Here is a 24,012-nt window from a genome sequence, read left to right as displayed (position 1 = left end):
AACTATTTGCTGGTTAGTATGCTAATAAGTGAGACAAAATAAAAATCAGGATGTGGCCAGGTGTGAATCTGGGTGTAGGCGTGGGTCAGTGGTTGAGTGTCGACCTATGAACCAGGAGGTCACGGTTCGATTCCTGGTCAGGGCATGTGCCTGGGTGGCCGGCTCGATCCCAGTAGGGGCCATGTAGAAGGCAGCCAATCAATGATTCTCTCTCATCGTTGATGTTTCTCTCTCCCTCTCCCTTTCTTTCTGAAATCAATAAAAATATATTTTAAAAATTAAAAATAAGGATGTGATCTTGGCCTTAAACCAAGAAAGGGGTTTGTGAGGAAGGAGTTGCAATGTTATATAATAAGTGAAGTAACAGAGGTAAGTGCAAAGTGTGGTGTCATCTCTATTTCTCAGTGGTTTGTTCAACAAGTGTTTACTGAGCACATGCTATCCATCGGGCCCTGTTCTAGGTGTTGGAGCTAAGGGGTGAAGAAAACAGATATAGTTCCTGCTCTCACAAACTTACATTCTACACAGGGCAGACAAGTAATATGCAAGTGAACATCTAAGTATATACCGTAACCTCAGCTACTGATAGATGCAAAAAAGAAAAGAAAACAAGGTGATACAACATAGTTTTAGCTCAGATGGTGAGACGTAGCCACTCCTAATCATGCCAGCCTCTTGGGATGGACTGTTTCCGGAGCGGGCCCCAGACCCAGGCCTCCAGGAGCCTTCCGATGAGGAATGTCTCTCTGGGGAGGTGATGCTTAACAGGCCTGGGGAGATCTGAGGGAAGGGCGTCCCAAGCAGCGGGAACAAGTTTGTTGTGTTTAAAGAGCAGTCGGAAAGCACTGGGTGGGTGGGGATATGGGGAGGGTGGTTGGGTCCAGCATCTCTTACAACCCCCCTATGTATCTACCTCTGTGTCAGAGTGGAAAGCTAAAATCAAGTGTGCCAGACTCCCTTGCAGCTGCGGTCCTGAGAGGCTGGGTGTAGGTGTGAATCTGGGACAGCAGGAGTGAGGCAGAGGCCATCTTCCCACACTGGCTGCAGCTGGCCAACAAGGTCATGGTTTCCCTCCCCCTGGGTGGCTGTGTGGTGTTTTCTGTGGATCCACAATTCCAAAGGTGAGCCCCTGGCCCCCCGCTTCCTGAAGGGGCAGTGGCAGCAGCTCTCCTGGCAGGCAGGGTCAACGGCATTGTGCAGGAGTCATTCTTAGAGACCCACACCAATCCCTTAGACTCAGTCCCGTTCTGCCTCAAACACCTGGGGTGGCCTCTGGTTTCCTGTAGCTGGTCCTCAAAGATATGGGGTGTGGGACACCCAGCTCTCATGTTTCGGGGACCCCACCGTTAAACAGAGGCAGCCATCTAATCCGACCTCTGTTTCCCAGGCCAAGCCAACTTCCTCTTCACAGCAAAACAGCTCCCCTCCCACTCCAGCTGCTCTGGCCCAGTGGGCTAAAGGGTCCTGGGTTCGATTCCGCTCTAGGGCACATGCCCAGGTTGTGGGCTCGATTCTCAAGAAGGGGTGTGCAGGAGGTGACAGGTCAATGACTCTCTCCCATCATTGATGTTTCTATCTCTCCCTTCCTTTCTGAAATCCATAAAAATATTTAAAAACAACAACAACAAATACCTCCCCTTGCTACTTCAGGTAGTTCTAACGTGGTGAAAGAAGTGTTGGCAGCCTTGATAGGCAAGTCTACATGTTTCTTTGTCTGCCACGTTGGCGAATTGCTCAGAGAACTTGAGTCGATGTGGCAGGCGTGGTTCCTTCTGGCTGTCTTTCCCTGAGTCTGGTTACACTTGGCTAAGCGTTCATTGACCTGCTCTTTATTACAATTCCCACGGGGTAGCCAGATATGGGAACGATACTGGATGTGGCTTGCCAATTAAGTCAACACGTGTGGAGCGCTGCAGCGAGCGAGGCCTGAACAAACGCACTGAGGGAGATGTCAGACTCCCTCCAGCGCTAACAGTCCGGTGGAGATGTACCGATAGGCCCTAATAACTAATGCCGATGGAGTGTTTACTAGGTAATGCTCCAAATGAATGAACTAATTCTCCGTGAGAGAAAGCGTATCGTTTTCCCTACTTTACAGATGAGGAAGGTGAGGCCTGGGAAAGGTGAATCACTTTTCTAGTCACACAGGAAGTGGCAGTGCCGGTATTTGAACCCAGGCCGCCTGGCTGCAGGGCCCCTCCGCTGATCGGTTAATCACAACCAGGCGGTGTGTGAGGCACAAGGGAAGCATTAGGAGAGAAAGCAGAGGTGGAGGTGACTCCGGCTAAGGGGATGGGGTCGGCTTCCCCTCCTCTGAAGGAAGTCGTCTATCTGGTCAGCTCAGAAAACGAGCATTGGGCCTGGGCTTTGTGCTGAGGTTGACAAAGGGCCTGGCCATCCAAGATGAGCGAGACCCGCTGTCCTGCCCACAGGGGCTCCCGGGGTGCGGGGAAGCTGGTCGCTAAGAACATTAGCGGGGACGTGGGAGAATGAGGAGTGGGTCAGCCCTGCAGGTGACTGAGACAGAGGGAAGGCCTGTCAGATGAGGGGACACACGTTGGGCTTTGAACAATGAGGATGGTCTGCCAGACCAATAGTTTGGGTACGGGGGCGGGAGGGTGTTGTGCAGAAGGCTTTCCAGGCGGAGGGAACAGCAAGTTGGGGGGCAATGCTGGGGTGTTTCCAGGAAGGGGAGCTAAGAGGGGTCCTGCGGTGCAGGGGCAGCAGCCGCCAGGAGGCTGACTCCACTGGGCTGTGCCGGGGACCAGCTTGCCCTTTGCTCAGGGGAAGTGTTTTTCAATCCGAGTATGATGAAGTCAGTTTAGTAGGTCAAGGCCAATACTTAAAAAATGAACAAGAAATTGAACGGAATAGACTAAAAGAGAGGAAGCCAATGCTTTTGTATTAAGAGTAAGTACAATTGCCCTGGCTGGTTTGGCTCAGTGGATAGAGCGTTGGCCTGCGGACTGAAGGGTCCTGGGTTCGATTACCATCAAGGGCATGTACCTTGGCTGGGGGCACATCCCCAGTAAGGGGTGTGCAGGAGGCAGCTGATCGATGTTTCTCTCTCATCCATGCTTCTCTCTATCCCTCTCCCTTCCTCTCTGTAAAAACCAATAAAATATATATATTTTTAAAAGAGTAAGTACAATTTTGTGCAAATGTCTCAGTTTTATATATTGTGGCAGAGTTTGCAAGGTTTCCATCAACCCATTCTCCTCTTTTCACTTTAACAGTGAGGCCCCCAAGTGCTGGCACGTGGCTGCTCAGCTGGAGACTACATCCTCCCGCCTCTCGCAGCCACGTGTGGCCACGTGGCTGAGCTCTGGCCCACAGAGCCTGAGCAGCGTGGTGTGTGCCACTGTGGGCTGTGCTCCTGAGAGGAATGGCATGCTCTCCCCTGTCCCCCCCTCCGCCTCCCCTGGCCGGATACAGACCTGATGGCAGGAGCTGGAGCAGTCACCTTGGGCTCGGACAGGGCAGCGTTATTGATGGTGCTGGAGCCTTGAAAAGCACGTGCTCAGACTCCAAAGGAGAAGGCAAGTTATGTGAAAGAGGAGTTCATTTCTATTTTATTTAAGACACACTTACATTTTTATTACATTATCTCAGACCTATCCCTCCTACACACAATGTATGTGTATATGTATATATGTGTATGTGTTCATATATATGTTTATACTCACAACCATACCAGTTCATTCTGTAAATTATATTTATTGCTGTAGATTGTCGTTTAAAAAAATAGGGAAACTGGCTGCCCTTCAAAGATATTTAAAGCAAGTGAGTGATAGTATGAGATTTGTACTCCCAAGCCCAAAGGAATGTGAGGATCACTTAGCCCAGTGGTCGGCAAACCGCGGCTCAAGAGCCATATGCGTTCTTTGGCCTTTCAGTGTGGCTTTTCCACAAAATACCACGTGTGGCACTCACGTACAGTTCAGTTGAAACTTCGTGGCCCATGCACAGAAGTCGGTTTTCGGTCTATTTTGAAGAAGTGGCATTAGAACACTCACAGGCCCAAAGAGCCGCATGTGGCTCGTGAGCCGTGGTTTGCCGACCACGGACTTAGCCCAATGAGTCTTCTTAAGGATGGGAAACAGGCTCACAGAGGTTAGGTAACTGGTTCAAGGTCCTGAGGCTCCGTGGCCGGAGCTGGTCCTGATCTCTGAGCCCAAGCCCGGGCCCCTCAGGGCCCCAGTTGACAAAGATTCATTTATCTTGTTCTCTCTTTCCATCCCCCAACACTTTTCTGCACCACATTGTTCCCTACATTTTTAATTGGTTCAATTCAAATCAGCAAATATATTTTGTAACCTGCTACATACGAGGCTGTAAAGACACAGGAGCGCCCTTCATAGAAAGCTCCTTACCCGACAGCACGAAGGACACTGGAGTAAGCACAGACCCGTGCTCACGCCTGGATCCGCAGACACGTGTCCAAGCTCCGACCCGAGAGGCTGCGGGCAGAGACTCCCCAGGAGCCATGGGCACCCCCGGGGCCAGGCTTGCTTTTTAAACACCATCCCTCAGCCAAAGGCCCGGCGCTTGGAGAAGTGGCTGAGTCCTGGCCGGAGAGGAAAGACAGAGTGAGTCTGGCCCATCTTGCCGTGGCAGCAAGTAGGAAGATACTCAGAAAAAGACGGAGCTCCTTAAAGACACAGGAACCAACCTGAAGGCGCTCCCTAAAGCTGTACGGGCATGGGCAACTGCAGTATTGGATTTTATAACCCACAGAATAAAATGAATATCCAGGAGTCCATTCTGATATAAATAAGTAATTGCATAAAAAGTTACTTCCTTAGCTGAGTGTCTAGATGACTGGAAACATGAAGATTTCAAACCTGAGTACCAGGGTCCTGGCCGGTGTGGCTCAGTTGGTGGAGCATCGTTCTGTGCACCAAAAAGTCACCGGTTTGATTCCCTGTCAGGCTGTGGGATTGAGCCCCCGTCTCGGCGTGTGCAGGAGGCAGCTGATCTATGTTTCTCTCTCACATTTCCCTCTTCCTCTCTCTCTAAAGTCATCAAGCACATGTCCTCGGATGAGGATTAAAAGAGGAGAAAAAAGACATAGAGCCCACTCTTTAAAAAAAAAATGCATGAATAGCAGTTGGGTAGGTTTGAATAATCACACTATCTTTTATAATTTTCTTTTTTTGAGAGAGAGAGAGAGAAACATCGACATGAGAAACATGAATCGGCTGCCTTCCCCACACACCCCAGCTAGGCATTGAGCCTGCAACCTGGAGTCGAACCAGTGACTTCGGTGCACCAGACGACACTCAACCAGCGGAGCCACCCGCCAGGGCCGGATAATCCCACGTTGCGGTGACTGGAGCAAAGCCCACTGGCAGTCTTGTCACCCTCCACATCTATAAAGCGGGGATGAGACATCTACCTTGCGAGCTCAGGATTCTCCAAAGAAATAAAAGTATATGAGAGAAAGATTAGAAAAACCATCAATCAAACAAACAAAAGCCCTCAGTCACTAAGGACAATTATCTTCTTTATCTATGAACTCTGTATTTGTGAATTTGCCTTCTCACTGGAGTTTATTTGTGACCCCAGAGTCAACACTCACAGAGCTTTCCTGGTCATTGCAGATGTGGGCAAAGCACCAGAAACGTGAGCCATCGGAGTGCACAGGACATGCCCATGTGCAGGTGGGACAAGGTAGGACTGAGTGGCACTCCTGCTGCCCTCTGGTTGCAGCTTTCATATGCTAAACAGGTGTCCTTTCTGTGTCATTTCCCCACATGCTTGTGGCATTTCTGTTTAAAACTGCTCCCAGCCCGGTCGGCATGGCTCAGTAGTTGAGCATCGACCTATGAACCAGGAGGTCACAGTTCGATTCCTGATCAAGGCACATGCCCTGGTTACAGACCCAATCCCCAGTGGGGGCATGCAGGAAGCAGCCGATCAATGATTCTCCTCATTGATGTTTCTCTCTCCCTCTCCCTTCTTCTCTGAAACCAATAAAAATAAAAAAACTGAAAAATAAAATAACTAAATAAATAAATACATAAAACTGCCCCCAAATGAAGTGCTGAAGTGCTGCCTAGTGCTGCTAGCCAGGGAGGCAGTGACAGGCCCGTCAGAGACAGCATAGCTGATAGTCAGCTTCCCTGGGGCCCGAGGTGTAAGGCTCCTGGCCAGGAGTTCCATGTGACTGGGTCAACAATACAATAACCTCCTAGCTTTGTTCCACATTATTTCCTTACACTGTAGGTGAGAGGCCATGGGAGCTTAACCCTTGCTTATACCCACCAGCCTGTGGTAAAATTGGTTTCTTTATATCATTTCACTTAAAGTCACAGAATCTATCAACCACATTAAGTGAAGACTTACTGCTTATACACTGAGTGGACAGATTACCATGATCTCTGAACGCATAATAATCTGGCTACTCAGTTTATGTCCTATATAAAAAAGGCTAATGTGCAAATTGTCCCCTTGACCAGGAGTTCGACCAGCAGGCAAGCTGGCCAACTGCCCAAGTCCCTTCCCCCTGGCCAGGCTGGCTGGACCCCACTATGCACCAGGCCTCTCTCTAAAAAATCAAAAAATATATTATAATAATAATAATTATATATATATATATTCACACACACACATATGTGTGTGAATATATATATATATATATATATATTCACTGAGTGGCTAGATTTTATGCGTTCAGAGATCATAATAATCTGGCCATTCAGTGTATACGACATAAGATGGGTTTAAAGAGAAATAAACATAAACAGTTTGTGACCAGAGGCTTGCAGGGACAGGACCTGTCTCTCCCCCGTAGCAGTGACTTGGTATTCACTAATTCAGTGCTCACAGCAGCTTTATAGAAATTACTGTGAGCAATGAGCATTGACTATATGTAGTAGCACTTCCCATGTGCCTGGCCCACCTATTATTTCTTTGAGAGACAAAACCGAGAGAACAGGCTTTGTCTTAGGCTCCTGTCCGTCACTCAGTGGAGAAGCTGCTGGCGGTCTGCCATGCTCTCGCTCTGACAGGTGTCAGAGTCACTGGGCACTTTGTGGTCACATTATTTTCAAAGAGGTCCATCATTTTTCCTGATTACTATACTCATCCTTGTCAGTTTCAGAGAGAAAGGCTGAAGTGACAGACATTTGAATTTTTTTTTTTCCCATAGATGTCCTGCAACTTTTTAATATAAAAATTTTCAAACATAAGCCCTGGCCAGGTAGCTCAGTTGGTTAGAGTGTTGTCCCAATATGCCAAGGTTGGGGGTTCAGTCCCTGGTTAGGGCACATACAAGAAGCAATCAATGAATGAATAAAAAAGGGGGTCCACAAATCCACCTCTCTCTCTCTCTCTCTCTCTCTCTCTCTCTCTCTCTCTCTCTCTCTCTCAAATTAATAAAAACAAAAAATTCCAAACATATAGAAAAGTTGGGAAAAAAATAGTAAAATGAATACCCATCACCTCTGGAAGACTTGTCCCGGGAGAGCGTGGAGCTAGGACCAAGTGAGGGACGAGCAGAAAACGACTTCAGCCTGGAGCCAGGAAGGGCTGGAGGCGGCTAAGGCAGAATGCCACAGGACAGGGAGGAGGCGGAGCGGAGCCCTGTGGCAGGTGGAGGGCGGTTGTCTGCAAGCCACAGCCTCTGCCTCGGCTGAGGTCTCACGTGGCTGCGTGGCATTTCAGCCACTCCTGTGCCTCAGCCTTCGCTGTGATCTGAGAGCCCAGCCTCCACTGGCAGAAGGCTCTCTGGGAGGAAGTGTTGGGTTTCAAACACATGATAAACAAGCTTTTGAAACACGACCCCTTAGGCTGGAGAATTGTCTCTTCTTCATGGTTCTTGCTCTTAAACTCCTTGGAGCATCCTCGCTGCCCTCCTGGTGCTACCTACGGTTCTGGGAGTTGGGGACTGTCTCTGCGTTTCCCTTATTAAGGAATGACTTTCTAAACTTCAGGTGCCCACAGAGGTTTGACTGGACCGGAAGGAAGAAGACCTGAGATCCGGCCACATCAGATGCTCGCAGCTCAGCCTCATGATTCTGTCTGAAGGAGACGCTGAGGGTGGTAGATAGAAATCCTGCCCAGTAACCACCCGCATGGCACCCTCAGCCAACAGTCCCTTAGGCCTCCAGTGGCTACTGGTTAGTACAAAGCAAGCAACTTATTATTGGTGGTGGCTGGTTACCCTTAACATTTTATTGTGTATCCTCGCGTCTGTTCTCCAGGTGTTCCATGTGCCTTAATCTCCCCTTTTCATGAGATTATAATCTTTGACCTCACACCTCAAATATTCATCTTTTAGGGCTGCACAAAGCCAAGGGCAGTGACAGTGTGGTGTGTAAAGAAAGACCCTAACCTTGGAGAGAACTTAGAATTCTCCTCTGCCACTCACTGGCCATGGGACTTGGTAAATTGTTGAGTTTCTGAGTCTGGTTTTCTCATTTTTAAGTGAAAAATGATTGTACACTGGTAAAGTGTCTGCCACATGGTAGGCACCCAATAAATGGTCACTCCCACAAATGAGCACACGCTGTCTGACACCATTTCCATGACATTCTAGAACAGGTACAACTAGTCAGGAGTGACAGAAAGCGGATCAGTGGTTGTGTGGGGCCGGTGGGGCTGGAAATTCCTATCTTGATAGTGCTAGTGGTTACACAGGTGTGTACAATTGTCAAAACACATCAGATCATGCACTTAACACGGTGTTAGTTAGTGAATGTAAATTAGTCCTCAACAAAGTTAGTTTTAAAAAAGTTCATCCCCTCCCTTTCTCTATCAATGAAAATATGTTGGATTAAGGCACTCATTTCAGAGTCTACTATACATTTTAAGTTCTTTTTCATTTTATTGTTTGTTTTATTTTTAAATGATTTTAGAGGGAGGAAGGGAGAGAGGGAGAGAGAGAGAAACATTGATGTGAGAGAGATACATTGATCAGCCACTTCCCATACCCAGTCCAACCAGATATTGAACCTGAAACCTAAGCATGTCTTTACTGAATCGAACCCATGACCTTTTGGTGTGTGGCAAGCATGTCAAATAGTGCCATGGGCTGCATGTGGCCCACAACAAATATTTTTTTGGCCCAGCCAATATAATGGTATATAAGAAATGTTTTAATAAAAATTTTGTAACTTAATTTTTACAATATCTTATCCTCTCTCTCTTAAAAAAAAAAAATCAATAAAAACCCTGGTTGGTTGGAGCATCCCCCCATCCACTGAAAGGTGGCAGGTTTGAATCCCAGTCGGGGCACACACCCAGGTTGTGGGTTGATCCCCAGTTGGGGTAAGTATGAGAAGCAACCAACTGATGTTTCTGTCTCACATCGATGTTTCTCTCTCTCTCTCTCTCTCTCTCTCTCTCTCTCTCTCTCCTCTCTCAAATCAAATTTTAAAAATCAATTAAAAAAACCACACATACCCTTGGGTGAGAATGAAAAAAATCCAAAAATCGCTAAGTTAAAGTGGGGAAATATTTCCCCAGTGAAATATTTTTTAAAATATATTTTATTGCTTTTTTAAAGAGGGGAAGGGAGAGGGATAGAGAGTTAGAAACATCGACGAGAAAGAAACATTGATCAGCTGCCTCCTGCACACCTCCTACTGGGGATATACCCGCAACCAAGGTACATGCCCTTGACCGGAATCGAACCTGGGACCCTTGAGTCTGCAGGCTGACGCTCTATCCACTAAGCCAAACCGGTTAGGGCTTTCCCAGGGAAATATTAAAAGCTTGACACAAAACAAGGCGGGAGCAATGGAGTGGCCTGGGGGAGCTTTTCACTTTTGCCAGCTCCTGTTTCCTTACCACCCTATGGCCCTCTCCTCCTAGGGCTCTGCCTTTCCTCTCAGGGTCAAGGGCGCCTACTGGTGTGCTAAGGAGTTTTCCTGGAATCTACTTGAGCAACACTTTTACTTACATTTCATTGGGCATCACCTTGTCTGTGTCCACAGCTAGCTGCAAGGGAGTTTAGTCTTTGTTCTTAAAGAAAGTTATATGATCAGCAAAAATGAGAGGTTCTGCCGAAACTGGTTTGGCTCAGTGGATAGAGCATTGGCCTGTGGACTGAAAGGTCCCAGGTTCAATTCCGGTCAAAGCCATGTACCTTGGTTGCGGGCACATCCCCAGTTGGGGGTGTGCAAGAGGCAGCCAATCAATGATTCTCTCTCGTCGATGTTTCTAACTCTCTATCCCTCTTCCTTCCTCTCTGTAAAAAATCAATAAAATATATTAAAAGAGAGAGAGAGAGAGAGAGAGAGAGAGAGAGAGAGAGAGAGGTTCTATTACTAAGGAAGAAAAGGAGAATGGATATTGGCAACAATTAATCTCTGCCCAAAGCCCTATCTGGTAACAGAATCCTATCTAATAAAAGAGTAATATGCAAATTGACTGTTACTCCAACACACAAGATGGCTGCCCCCATGTGAACACAAGATGACCAGCAGGGAAGGACAGTTGGGAGCAATCAAGCCTGCAGGGGAGAGCAGTTAGGGGTGACCAGGCTGGCAGAGGAGGGAAGTTGGGGCTAACCAGGCCTGCAGGGAAGGGCAATTGGGGGGGACCTGCAGGGGAGAGCAGTTGCGGGGAGGACCAGGCCTACAGGGGAGGGAAGTTGGGGTCGACTGGGCCTGCAGGGGAGGGCAATTAGGGGCAATTGGGCTGGCAGGGGAGCAGTTGGGCATCAATCAGATTGGTTGGGGAGTGTTTAGGGGGTTATCAGGCTGGCAGGCAGAAGCTGTTAAAGGCAATCAGGAAGGCAGGCAGGCAAGCAGTTGGGAGCCAGCAGTCCTGGATTATGAGAGGGATGTCAGATTGCCCGTTTAGGCCCGATTCTACTGGGACCAAGTACTGCCCGTACTAAACGGCAGTCGGACATTCCTCGAGGGGTCCCAGATTGGAGAGGGTGCGGGCTGGGCTGAGGGACACACACACCCCCATGCACGAGTTTTGTGCACTGGGCCTCTAGTCTATATATATAAGCATAAATGAAAATCTACTGGACGGCAGAAGGACTGGTCACTATGATGCACACTGACCATCAGGGGGCAGATGCTCAATGTAGGAGCTGCCCTCAGCCTGTAGGCCCCAATCACCCAAATGGGGCCTGCCAGCCAACCTCTCAATCCCTCCCCCGGCCTGCAGGCTCTGATCACCCAATGGGGAATGGGGAACTGGGGGTGGGTAGCGGCAGATGCAGGTGGTGCCAGGCCAAGATGGGTGTGAGTGAGCAGGCCCTGATCGCCCCAGCAGTCCCCCACACACAGAGGGCGATCGGCAGTGGGGAGTGGTGCCGGTGAGCAGGAAGGAACAGCAAACCTCTTGATCCCTGTCCCCGGCTGGCAGGCTCCAATCGTCCAATGGGAAATGGGGAACCGGGGTGGGTGGCGATGGACACAGGCAGTGCCAGACCAAGGCAGGTGCAAGCAAGCAGAGTCCTGATTGCCCCACTGGCTGACCCACACACAGAGGGCGACTCGTGTCGGCATCAGGGGGCGGGCCCAGCTGCTGCTGCCGGCAGCTGGGAAAGACTGCCCTGATTGCAGGCCAGGCCTACGGATCCTACCCAATCATGAATTTTGTGCGCTGGGCGTCTAGTAGTTCATGTATGATGGTAGAAAATTGGAAATTACACAAATGAATAATGTACATCTGTATTATGGCCATATAAAATCTATAGTTCTTGAAATGGAAACACTTCAATAGCACATTATTAAATGTGGGAGGGTACAGGTTACAAAAATATGAGCTCTGCTCTGTAAAATTAACATGTATAAAATAAGCATGTATAAAAATATTATATATATACTAGAGGCCTGGTGCACAAAATTCATGCACTCATCGGGGGAGAGGCTGTCCCTCAGCCCAGCCTGCGCCCTTTTGTAGTCTGGGAGTCCTTGAGGGATGTTGCCATTAGTCAGACACCCTTACGCGGGAGAGGCTCCCACCACCACCACTGGACTAGCCAGCTGTGAGCCATGCTTCTGGCTGAGCGGTGCTCCCCCTGTGGGAGCACACTGACACCAGTGGGCAGCTCCTGGTTGAGCATCTGCCCCCTGGTGGTCAGTGAGCATCATAGCGACCAGTTGTTCTGCCATTGAGTCAATTTGCTTATTAGCCTTTTATTTATATAGTTTATATATAATCTCCTAAGAGTATTTCTCTCTGGTGTGGTAGCATTATATCACACCACTTATTTCACTTTATACCATATTTGTACTAAGAAGCATTTGTGGTCTTTAAAAATACTACTTGCATTTGGAAAATGTGTGGGCATCTGTGCCTCTCAGGAACTTCATGAGTGGAACTGAGAGGCGAGCAGTGCGGGTGGGAACTCGGGTTGGAGGCCTCACATTGCCCTGCAGGCACCAGTGAAATGCAGTTCCTGGGAGACCCTGGGCAGGGGGGCCTAGGCTGCTGGTCACAGGCCTGGAGCTCAGGAAGGAGGTCCGTGCTGGAGCTCCAGGAACCACCGTGCAGAGGATGAGGAGAGGGCACCTGCGGCCACTGTGCCGGGCTGCCCTGCCCTCTGCAGTCCCTCCCAGCTGGGTATGTGCCCGCGCGCGTGCGCGCGCGCACACACACATACACACACACACACACACACACACACACGCTCACAGTCACACCATATCATCACCTGGGGACAGCCTCACACCCGCTGGGAGGCCGTGGGAGGAGATCAGGGGCGGGAGGCCAGGGTATTTATTTCTCTGGCTCGCTCCCTGGGGTTACCACAGGCTGACTGCCTCTGGGAGGAAGGTCACACATCTCATCAGGCAGGCTTCCCCGCACCTGTGCTCCAGCTGCTCCCTCCCCGGCCCCTCAGGTGGTGGCCCCTCGTGGTTTCCCGCCACCTGCCCCACACCCTGGAAGGAGTTCTTCACACTCCCGTCACTCACCCAGCCTGAGAGTGCCATCTGCTTCCTGCTAGAGGCAGAGGAGTTGAAGGCAAATTTAGGCTCATGAAGCGTTTCAAGGTGGGCGGGGCCAACAGCTTTCTGAAGCTTGCTTGCAAGGTCAAATTGAGGATGAGGTCTCAAGGTCAGTTGGCATGAGCGCACACACACACACACACACACACACACACACACCCCGCCCAGGAGGAACTGTGAAGGGAACGAAGGGAATTGGGTGGGTGGTTATCGGAGGAGGGATCTGGGTTGGAGATCAGAAGGAAGATAAGACGTGAGTTGAGAGGAGGGAGTGGGGTAGAGGAATCAGGGCAGAGGTAGGAGAAGGAGGACACCAAGCCACAAAGTGAAGACATAGGAGCCTTTAGTCAGGTGGGGTAAGCAGGTAGTAGCCCTGAGAATGTGTGTGCATGCATACCAGCACATACACATCCTACATGCAGATGACACCCACCCCCCTGTACTGTGTGTGCACACCCATACACACATAAGTGCATATACACCACCCTGCTTCACCACACACACCGATCAACATGTGCACGCACACACACACACCATCACACCATATCATCACCCTACACCACATCAGACGCACACCTCACATGCAACAGTCACGGCTGAGCCATGGATCTCACAGGTGAGCCCACGCAGTCGGATCTTTGCTTTGCTGTGACACTTGTCTGTTTGCTGTCGCCACATTGAACCCTGAAGCGTGCAGATGAGCAAAGCCTGATCCTGTCTACTCACACGTGGAGAAGGAGTTCTGTGTATTTGGCTTGGTGCCTCCCTCCTATGCATACTAGGTGCTCTGAAGAGAAATCTGGAATGGCCACATGGTCACTGGCTCGCACCCTGGATACTGGGCAAGAGCTATATCTTGCTGGGCATGCTGGCCCCCTAAGCAGCTTAACCCAGAGGGTCCCTCAAGACTGGCCACAGCCCAAATGCCTGTCCATACCACAGAATATTCTAGTGAAAATGCACCAAGTGCTACTACATGCATGAATTTTCACAACATAATGCTGAATGGAAAGAGCAAGTTCCAGATCACTACATTCATGCATGATACTCCTTTTTACAAAGTTCAAGAACAACTAATACAACTAGTTAAACACTATATAATTCAGGAGCACATGCCTATGAAGTAAAAACTTTTTAAAGAAATCTAAGAGTAACTCTAGCCGGTTTTGCTCAGTGGATAGAGCATCGGCCTGTGGACTGAAGGGTTCCAAGTTCGATTCCGGTCAAGGGCACATGCCCAGGTTGTGGGCTCGATCCCCATTAGAGGACATGCGAAGACAAGTCCACCAATGATTCTCTCTCATCATTGATGTTTCTATGTCTCTCTCCCTCTCCCTTCCTCTCTGAAATCAATTCATATATATATATATATATATATATATATATATATATATATATGAATGAATGCTAAACAAAATTTAGGACAGTAGGTTATACCGGATTGAGGCAAGGGATGGAGAAAGAGAGGATCATAAAGGTGGATGGATGTCACTGTCAATGTCTGCTTCTTGAGCTGGTGGCAGGCCCACTACCCAACATAATACAATGATAGCGCAGGCCGTGCTTGGGCCAGGGGTGAGAATATATTAGGAACCAAGGATTATGATTAGTCCAATTCTGGGCACCGTATGACCTGTTACAATAAATAAAAATAGTCTGTCCTCTCCGCTTGACCCTAGTTCTGCTTATTTTTGCACTTCCTCCCACAGCGATGCTGGGGTCACCGTAACCTTGCTCTCTGCAATCGGGGTTACGAGCACAGGCTGGGCAGGAAGCGAACCGGGGGGGTGAGGCCATATCTGCTACAACACTGTTCTCGATAGGCCCTTTGTGGTAAGGGTTTCCAAGAACCCACGGAGCAGTTGAAGGAGCTGAGCAACATTTACAAGAAATGTGCGTTTGCCCCACCCCTTCCCCCTCCCGCTGGCCCCCTCTCTCCTCCCTCTGCCGCCTCCAACCCTTCCGCCCTGCCCAGGCCCAAGGGAAGGGCAGGCCAAGGAGCCAGGTGAATATGGGCCCAGCACAGAACCACTCACCAGCTCTCTGGCGTTTGGGGAAGACCTACCCGGACGTCCAGATCCTGGGCCCTGAAGGGACCTTCACACATATTTAATTTATTAAGAGGCAGATTAGCAGAGTGATAAGGAGCATGGATTGCCTGAGTCCAAGTTCTGACCTGGCCACTTCTTAGGTATGTGACTTTTTGACATGAGAATTAACTGCTCTGCGCCTCAGTCTTCCCCATCTGTAAAATGGGGATAAATGATAGCATTTACCTCATGGAGATTGGTTGTAAGATTAAATTAATATGTGCAAAGCTGGTGTTAGCTGTTATGGCTCAGTGTTAAAAAAAAAAAAAAAAAAAAAAAGATGCAAATGAATCAGAGAGACCGTGGTCTAGTGCAGGTGTCAGCAAGCTTTTTCTATAAAGGGCCACATGGCAAATATTTTGGCTTTGCCAGTTATAAGGTCACAACTACTCAACTCTGCCCCTACAGCACGAAAGCAGCCACAAACAATTCACAACTGGATGTGCTTCATTTATGAATATTGACAGTTGAATTTTATATAATCTTTATGTGGTACAAAATAATATTCTGTCCTGGCCGGTGTTGCTCAGTGGTTGGAGCGTCGGCCTTCACAAAGAAGGGTCATGGGTTCTATTCCCGGTCAAGGGCATGTGCCTGGGTTGCAGGTTCCATCCCCACCCTGGTTGGGGCACATGTAGGAGGCAACCAATCAATATCTCTCTCTCTCACATCAATGTTTCTCTCTCCCTCGCCTTCCCTCCTTTCCTCTTTCTTTAAAAATCAATAATAATAATAATAATAAAGAACCGTAGAAGAGGGTAAAGAAGGGATAAATGGTGATGGAAAGAGACTTGACTCTAGGTGGTGAACACTTAATACAATATACAGACGATATATTATAGAATTGTACACCTGAAACCTATGTAATTTTATTAACCAATGTCACCCCAATAAACTCAATAAAAATAAAAAGAATAATGCAAGCACCTTCGTCTTCACCATCTGGCTTCTGAAACGAAGGCCTTGCCCAAACAGTGGAAAGGCCCCGTACAGATATCCCTCCCAAAACCCCAACCTCCCTGTCTCCTCCCCAGAAGCAATAGCCACTACCCTGACTTTGGGACTTTATTGCCCTGTACTTCTTAGTACTTTTACTGCATATATGTCTGCACCATAGGCAGGAGCTAGTATTTGTTTGCATAATGCTCACCTATTTAACTCAATCTTCCCGCTATTTAAAAAGAATCTTCCAGGCTAGGAGTAGCTCTGTTTAGAGATTAGCCTCAGAAGGCGTGCCTTGCCCAAGGCATGCAGGTGAGTGGTGTAGGCTTCACAGGCCGAGGGGATTCCCAAGGTGATGCTCCTAAAGACTGCCCCTCTTCATCCTTGTGGCCACAGTCACATCAGTTATCTGACTTCCGTTCCACACTAGACTTAAAAAAGAAGACCACATATGATCTGTCACCCTTCCTATACAACCCCTAGCATTTTGTACCCAATAGAAGCATGATATGTATTTCTTCAGGGACCTTAGTAGTCTCAGTAGAGGATAGGGAACTGCCAGCAACTCAAGGGGAACAAGGGTGGGGCTGTGCTAGATTTCGTTACAAGTTTGGGGCAATTTTTAATTGTTCACGTGTCAACTTTACTGGAAAGGATGAGGCATGAGTTGTGAGTTGGGGGGAGGAGGGGAAGGAAAAGGGGAACCTACAAAATCAGCTCCCAGAACCAAGAAATCCTTCCTTCCTCTCCTGCAGCCACAGGGATAGAGCTAGGGTTTGGGACCTAATCCAAGCTGAAGGGCAGACAATGAGAGGTGGTGGGTACTCAGCCGGGACGCTCAAGCATCTTGATAAGACAGCACCCTGGCCAGTGTCCAAAGGATGTGTGCGCCAAGGGGAGAGGACAAGATGCCCACAGGAAGGATGTCAGAACTGCTGCCGGTGCTGAAGCAAGAGGCCCACCTTCACGGAATGCAAACTGAGTGTGCTCAGCGGAGCAGGCCTGCCTGCACTACATGGTCTCATCTACCGTCCAGTTTAAACGAAAGCCAAGAAATGAACAAGGGCCCTGCCGGTGGTTGGTTGGTTAGAGCATCACCCCGTAAGCCAAATGGCGCACAGCAAAAGGTCACGGGATTTGATTCCTGATCAGGGCGCATACCTGGGTTTGCATTTGTCCCAGGTCCGGGCATGTATGGGGGTAGGGGAAGGGGAGGGCAGCCAATTGGTATTTCTCTATCTCCCACTCTGTATAAAATCAATAAGCATATCCTTGGGTAAGGATTTAAAAAAATAAAGTGAATATATAAATAAGGGGCTTAAAGATTCCTGCAAACAACATACTACAAACCCCATTATCTCAACAAGGGTTAATGGAAGAAAATTGAAGAACATCTCACCTATTGTTTATAAACCTGTTGTCAAGCACATTGGAGGGGAAAATCCTGCTTGTCATCCACATTACCCAGGACCACATCCCACACTGCATATGAAGGAAACGTGAGTCAGTAATCTAAGAGTAATTTGTTTTTCCAGTAACTGTTAATACATAGCAAGGGTTCATGCTGTCTTACTAGTGGAGGACAGTAGGGCTGTTTGACAGCTCAGCCCTGCTCACTAGAACCTTCTGCAGTGATGGAAATGCCCTCTATTTCCTGGGCCCCTAAGTCACAATCAGCTATTTCATGAAATATGACTAGTGCAACTGCGAGATAACCCCCCCCCCCCCCCCCCCCCGGTGCTAGAATTTGCATTAGGAACAGAGAGCGGGACTTTGCACGGGGCCCCTCAAGCCAAATCGTGTCCACATAAGACTGCCTCCCCGCCTTGGCCATACATTGTGCCAGAAAAGCGGTCAGCCCCAGAACTCCTGTTGAAGGAACCTGATTTAGGCTGAAGTTCCCTTTTCTCTCCTACATGTTAGAGATTTTGATGCGCACCAAGTGGTTAAGAAAGGCACATTAGCACATCTGCACAGATAACACTTAGAAGCCACAAGTTAAGATAAAAGGTTTTTATTCAAAAAACGCCAGGTATAAAAAAAAAAAAAATAAGGTATCTTTTATTCCCCTGTACAGTATTTCACTCAGATAAAACCAGCAGGCTACGCGCTGCTTCAAACACAGCCCCAGAGGATCCCGAAGGCACGCTGTCCAGCACTGGTTTCCAGGCATCTACCCTATGTACACAATCAGCAACTCCCCTCCCGTCCCCAGAGGGGCCTGCAGCAGTCCCGCCTGAGCCCCACCACCCTAAGGACAGAGCAAGTGTCGTAGCCCCCCCAAAACAGGTCCCCAAGTCAGAGGAGGAAAAGAAACTATGGCAGCAGCTGTGGAAGCTTGGAGCTGACGGGAACCAAATAAATAAATAAATAAATACATAACGTTGACCTCCAGGTTAGAATGCGCATCTTTCAAAAAAAAAAAAAAAAAGGAAACAACAGGTAAAATAACTTAAAGGCAAAAAAAATTTTTAAAATTAGATCAACTACAATCCTTTTGTACACTATCATGCCAGCTGTACACACATTTACAGTTTTTCTGTCGATTTGCATTGTTTGTGCATTTTGTGTGTGTGTGTGTGAGGTCTTGGCTTTGAAACAGTTAGGTAAAAACCAAAAAGGAAGACCAGAAAAAGGGCAGGTGGCTCAGCGTTTGGCCCTGTAGCCTCTTCCATGGCACCTTTCATATGAAGGATGGGGGAGGAGGGGACGGGAGAGAAAAACAGGGAAAACCAAACCCAGGCAGATTTTTGGAAGAAGCAGCAGGTAAAAGAGGCAAGTTCAAGTATTTCTCCCAGCACAGCCGGAGTCCCCACAGAAGGCACTCAGAAGAGTCAAGGAAGAGGTGACAGGGACTTAAAAAAACGGTGCTAGTCCTATCCCACCCCAACCCGTTTTCCCCTAACCTGACCATGGCATTCAGTGAAGGGAACAGTCCATGACAGGGTTCTGACCCCCACCCCCTCCCCCACCCCACCCCGGGAATTGTGCAGAGTCCAGCGATGCTGGCTGCACACCTATGAGAAAGAGAGAGCATCTACGAGGAATCGAGGCCTAGGACACCAGAGGAATCTCTCCCCCTGTCCGGGCCTCCTCCGGGGCCTGGGGTCTGGAATGAGCTGTAAATGTTGTTCCTGTGCCAAGCACTGTGCTGCTTGGTGAGAAGTGTCCCTGGTACAAGCTTCCCCTCCCCGGGGCTTCTGCCCGGAGGGGAGGGCCTGCTGGAAAGCTGCTATTTGCTGGGCCCTGGCGACAGGCTGTGGAGGTGGATCTCGGCCGTTTCCTGGGGCAGGAGCACGTCTTGCATCCACGGGTGATTCTGGATCTCTTCAAAGGAAGGCCGATCTGATGGCTTCAGGGCTAAGCACCACCGAATGAGATGCTGACACTCTGCAGGAAACAAGAAAGGTTATGAATGACTCAGTTTGTTTTTGTGATGCAAGGGGGCCTTCCCAAGGACCCACAGGTCTGAGGCCCATCAGAGACCACAGACTTTCTAGAACTCCATTCTGTAGTGAGAATATATTAACATCTGGATCCAACTGTCTGCTTTCAGCTAAAAAAAACAGCGCCCCTCTTAAATCTGTGGTTTCAAATTTCAATAGCTAGAGCCTTTCCCACGCCACCCACTCATCAGAAGTATGAACGAGGGCGACTAGGGATTTTGATGAGACATCAGTGAGCAGGAGGTGATTCAGTTCACCTACCAGCTTACAAATATGAACACCACCCACGGTGAGGTCACTGGGACCACAAGGTTTAGAGCCTGCCCTAATTTAAGGGAGAAGGCTCACTAAGCACTCAGCCAGGCAGTGAGGGACCAGGACGATTCTGTTGGTGCTTTAAACAACCTCTCGGTGAAACTAGACGTCTTTTCTTAGTCTCACACCTGCCCTTCCTCTGACCTCCCAAAGACTGCTCAACCGCAAGCCCTTGGCTTCCCGGGGGTCAGCAGGTCACTGCTGGCCTAGGACAGGAAGTCAGAGGCCGGCCACCTCCTGGAGAGTGAAGCTCCCAGAATGCAAAGCCTGTGCTCTTGCTTCTCTTCAACAAGTGGCCCCCAGAACTTACCTGAAGAGACCCTCTGCCTGAAGAAAACTTGGCCCCTGATGATCTCCTCATCGTGCTCGAACGGAATATCTCCGCAGACCATGTCGTACAGCAGGATCCCCAGGGACCACACGGCCGCCGACCTGCCGTGGTAGCGATGGTAGCGGATCCACTCCGGAGGGCTATACACTCGGGTCCCTGTGAGCCAAGGGAATAGGAAGGAAAACACGCTTTCAGCAAAAATAAAACACAAAGCAGCCGAGTATGCTGAGTAACTCTTTAAAAACAAAAGGCACCCCGGTCTTTCCCTCAGGAGCTGGTGAACTCAATTTACCTCCCTAAGCTCAAAGGAGTTTATGGATAAGCAGCTTATGGCATCTCTCCAACCCAAAGCATTACCCCCCTCTCTACCAGCCCAGACCATAAACTGAAAGTCTTCACAAGCTGCTCCAAGAGACACAGGGGGCTGGCCGGAGACCCAGCGCCTGCCTGAGGCCTGCATGCGGCAGGACCACCCACAAGGGGGTAAAGGGGTGAATGTCTGCACAATCAGGGGAGGTACCCCACAGACAAACCTTCAACTGCATGAAGGTTGCCAGGAGCCAGGCTGAGATTCTCCTCTCAGATATGATGTAGGTGAGGGCACTTGCACAACATCCTCAGCCAGGGCGCCCTTTGGGAGGCCTTCCTCCCGCCCTCTGAGCGCAGGGGCAGACACCCACACCCTTTCCTCCCCTCACTGGAAAGGCAGACAGATCTGCAGAGCTGGTTCCAGACCACGTGATTCCTGTTTACAAACTTTGGGTTGTAAAAAAAAAAAAAAAAAAAGTAGGGCCCATTCTCCCGGTGCTCACCAGGGGGCAGCAAAGACTCGAAAGAAAGAAAAAAAACAACAACATGGGAGGATCCGACCAGCCATTAACTGTTAAATACAAAAAAATGCAGCCCAGCCCAGCGTCCTCCAAGGGCAAATAAACACAAACCACAGCCCCAGTCACAAGTTTTGAAAGGCTGTCGTTGGTTAGGCCCAGCGGCCAGGTGACCCACCCCCCTCGGCTTTGGTCGCCGGCTCTCCGTCCCACCTTTTCAGAAAAAACCTGCTCCCAGCCCTTCCCTAGGATAGGTTTTCCTCCTCTTCGGAGACACCCAACTAATTTTCAAACTAGCAAGAGATCTTATTTCACAACACTCATTCCCGACTCCCTCGCTGAACAACACCGGGGAGGGGGGGGGGATCAGCAAAATGAATTATTTAGTGAAACTATTTCTGTTTCTATTCCTTATCTGCCCCTAGATCAAAGAGGAGGGGAAAACGCAGTCTAAAAACAACCTAACAGAAAGCTAAACGCGTATAAAAACAAAGCAAAAACTACAAAAACCGGCGTCAATTTTCATCTCTCCGCCTCTCTCCTCCCTCTTCCACCTCCCATCCTATTACTGGCGGGGAAACTGGGTCAGACTTCAGAAATCTGGGCTACGGCCGGTTGCCCACAACCTCTTATTCATCCGAAAAGCTTGGGAACCCACTGAGTTCTACTTAAAAAAAATAAAATAAAATAAAATAAAATAAAATAAAATAAAATAAAATCGTGCCAGAAACATTACAGGTTCCGCTGGCCTGAAATCCCCGGCGGCTTTACTACGCCGGGAAGCTCTCCCCGCCCCACCCCTGCTGCTATCATGGAGCCGGGCTGCCCGTGACCTTTACAAAGGGCCAGAGAGGGAAGCTGGCCGAGGCCTGCGGGCCAGGCCGAGTCACCTGGGCAGCTCCCTCCCTCCCGGCCGCTCCCGCCCCGGCCTGGCTCACCGTCAAAGTCCGTGTAGACGGTGTCCTTGAGCAGCGCCCCCGACCCGAAGTCGATGAGCTTCAGCTCGCCGCGGTGCAGGTCGATGAGGATGTTCTCGTCCTTGATGTCGCGGTGGAGCACGCCGCAGCTGTGGCAGTGCCGCACGGCCTCCAGCACCTGCCAGAAGAAGCTGCGGGCCAGCTCCTCCTGCAGCGCGCCCCGCTCCGTGATGAAGTCGAAGAGGTCCTGCACCGGCTCGGGCCTCTCCAGGATCAGCACGAAGCTGTCGGGCCTCTCGAACCAGTCCAGGAGCCGGATGACGCCCGGGAAGCCCGAGCTCACCTTCTTCAGCAGCACCACCTCCATGGGCACCCGGGTTCCATTGGGCTGCGGGCGGGCACCGGGAGGCTGCGTTAGCGCGCCGGGCGGAGGGCGCCCCTCGCCCCACCCCGCCCGTCCCGGGGGTCTCGCTCCCTCCGGGCACTCACCAGCTCTCCCCAGTCGGAAATCCGGTCCTTCTCCACGTGCTTGATGGCCACCTGGAAATCACCCCGGGAGAGCCGGCGTTAGATCCCCCCGCCGGGGCCCACACAGCCCTGCGCCCCCTCGCCGCCCCGCCCCGCGCCCCCCATCCCCCCGGCGTGGCGCCCACTCACCGGCAAGTTGTCGGCGACACGGACGCCGGAGTAGACGGAGCCGAAGCCGCCGCTGCCCAGGAGCGGGCCCACCTGGTACTGCGACTCCAGGGGCTCCTTCTCCTTGCCTAGCAGAGGGGGAGCAGGGGGCTCAGTGCCGGCCGGCGGGCCCCCAGATGCCCCACCCGGAGGGTCCAGCCCCCTCCTCCCCATCCCCATCCCCATCCCGGGCGCGGGGGGCGCTTACCGGGCGCCAGCTTGGTGGCGTGCAGGTCGTTGCAGGGCGCGGCGCGCAGGTGGGCGAGCGAGTTGATTTTGGAGAGGAGCATCCCACCCTCCGGGGTGTCGGCGCGGGCGCCGCCTGGAGCCGCTGCCGCCGCAGGAGCGGGGGGCCGGGCTGCGCCTGTGGCCGGGCTACGGCTGCGGCTGGCGATGCGGCGAGGCTGCGGCTGGCGCGGAAGGCCGAGGGCGAGTCGGAGGACAACCGGGGGCTCCGCCGGGGCTGTCGGCCGGTGGACCCCCTGGCGGGGTCGGGCAGCGCCGAGGGCGACGGGGTAGGCGGCTCGTGGGAGTCCGTGTGGCAGGGCCGCGGCACCGGGGGCTGGTCGCTGCTGCTGCTGCTGCTGCTGCTGCTGCTGCTGCTCGTCCCGCCGCCGCCGCTGCCGCCAAGTCCTCTCGGGCCTTCGCCGCCGCGGCCGCAGTAGCAGACGCCGGGCTCGCAACGCCGCCAGGAGTAAAGGGGCGGAGCGCGCCTGCGGGGGGCGCGGGCGGGCGGGCGGGCGGGGAAGGGGCGGGGCCTCTCCCGGGGGCCTAGGCGGGGAGCCGGCTGCGGCGCCGGCCGAGAAAGGAGAGGGGGTAGGGCGGCCGCGGGCCAGGGCGACTCCCTTGGTCCCCGCCCCGCGCGCTCCAGCGCCGCGCCCAGGCCCCGCCCACGCCGGCGCCTCCCCAGCCAACCAGCGGCCGGATGATCTGCATAACACGGCCCGCCCCCGCCCTGCTCTCGCGGTCAGAATGGTCTCTACGCCGCCACGACGTGGCGGGAAGGAAAAGGCGCCAAAATGGAGGGGGAGGGGCGCGGGGCGTGCGGGAGGCGGGCGCTGGGCGTAGAGCCGCCGGGAGGAAGGATGGGGAGGGGCGTATCGATTCAAACCCAAACAATAACAAAGCCTTCAAAGGCCGCGCGGGGCCGGCTCTGCGGCTCTTCCTCTGAGGTTTTTGGGTCAAGGGCTCGAGCTGGAGCAAAACAAGCTGCGCCGGGCCGCCGGGCGCTGGTGCGTCGGGCGAGCAGGCCCGGCGGGCGGCCGGGGAGGGCCGCGGCCGCGGCCGGCGTGAGGCGCGACGTGTGTGGGGAGGCCGACGAGGGTGGTCTCTCCGTGTGACTCAGACCCGAGACCGCCTAGGCGGCCGGGCGGGGTGACGACACGCTGCGGGCTCGGGCCGGGTCCGCGCGGGGCGGGCGGGGGGGCGGGCGCGGGGGGAGCACCGGAGAGCTGTGAGTCACGGCGTGTCCGCGGAGGCCGTGGCGGGGGCCGGGCCCGGAATAAACGGGAGCACTCCGCGTGCGTCCAGATGGCAACTGTCAGCCGTG

At 51.5% G+C, this 24,012-nt stretch overlaps 1 protein-coding gene across 1 annotated transcript; it reads right to left on the bottom strand.

Annotated features, from left to right (window-relative positions):
* Positions 1-17,950: 17,950 nt before the first annotated feature.
* Positions 17,951-23,153, bottom strand: PIM1 (Pim-1 proto-oncogene, serine/threonine kinase). The gene is made up of 6 exons (XM_084890801.1): positions 22,672-23,153; positions 22,446-22,552; positions 22,278-22,328; positions 21,810-22,176; positions 20,024-20,200; positions 17,951-19,342 (listed from the first exon to the last, which is right to left on the bottom strand). Exons 1-6 carry the CDS (start codon positions 22,751-22,753, stop codon positions 19,185-19,187), a joined length of 942 nt encoding a protein of 313 aa, XP_084746927.1. The 5' UTR covers positions 22,754-23,153; the 3' UTR covers positions 17,951-19,184.
* Positions 23,154-24,012: the final 859 nt, after the last annotated feature.

Source organism: Pipistrellus hanaki (assembly GCF_964339955.1).
Source record: "Pipistrellus hanaki genome assembly, chromosome: 7".
Lineage (NCBI taxonomy): Eukaryota > Metazoa > Chordata > Mammalia > Chiroptera > Vespertilionidae > Pipistrellus > Pipistrellus hanaki.
This window is presented reverse-complemented; position numbering and strand designations above follow the sequence as displayed.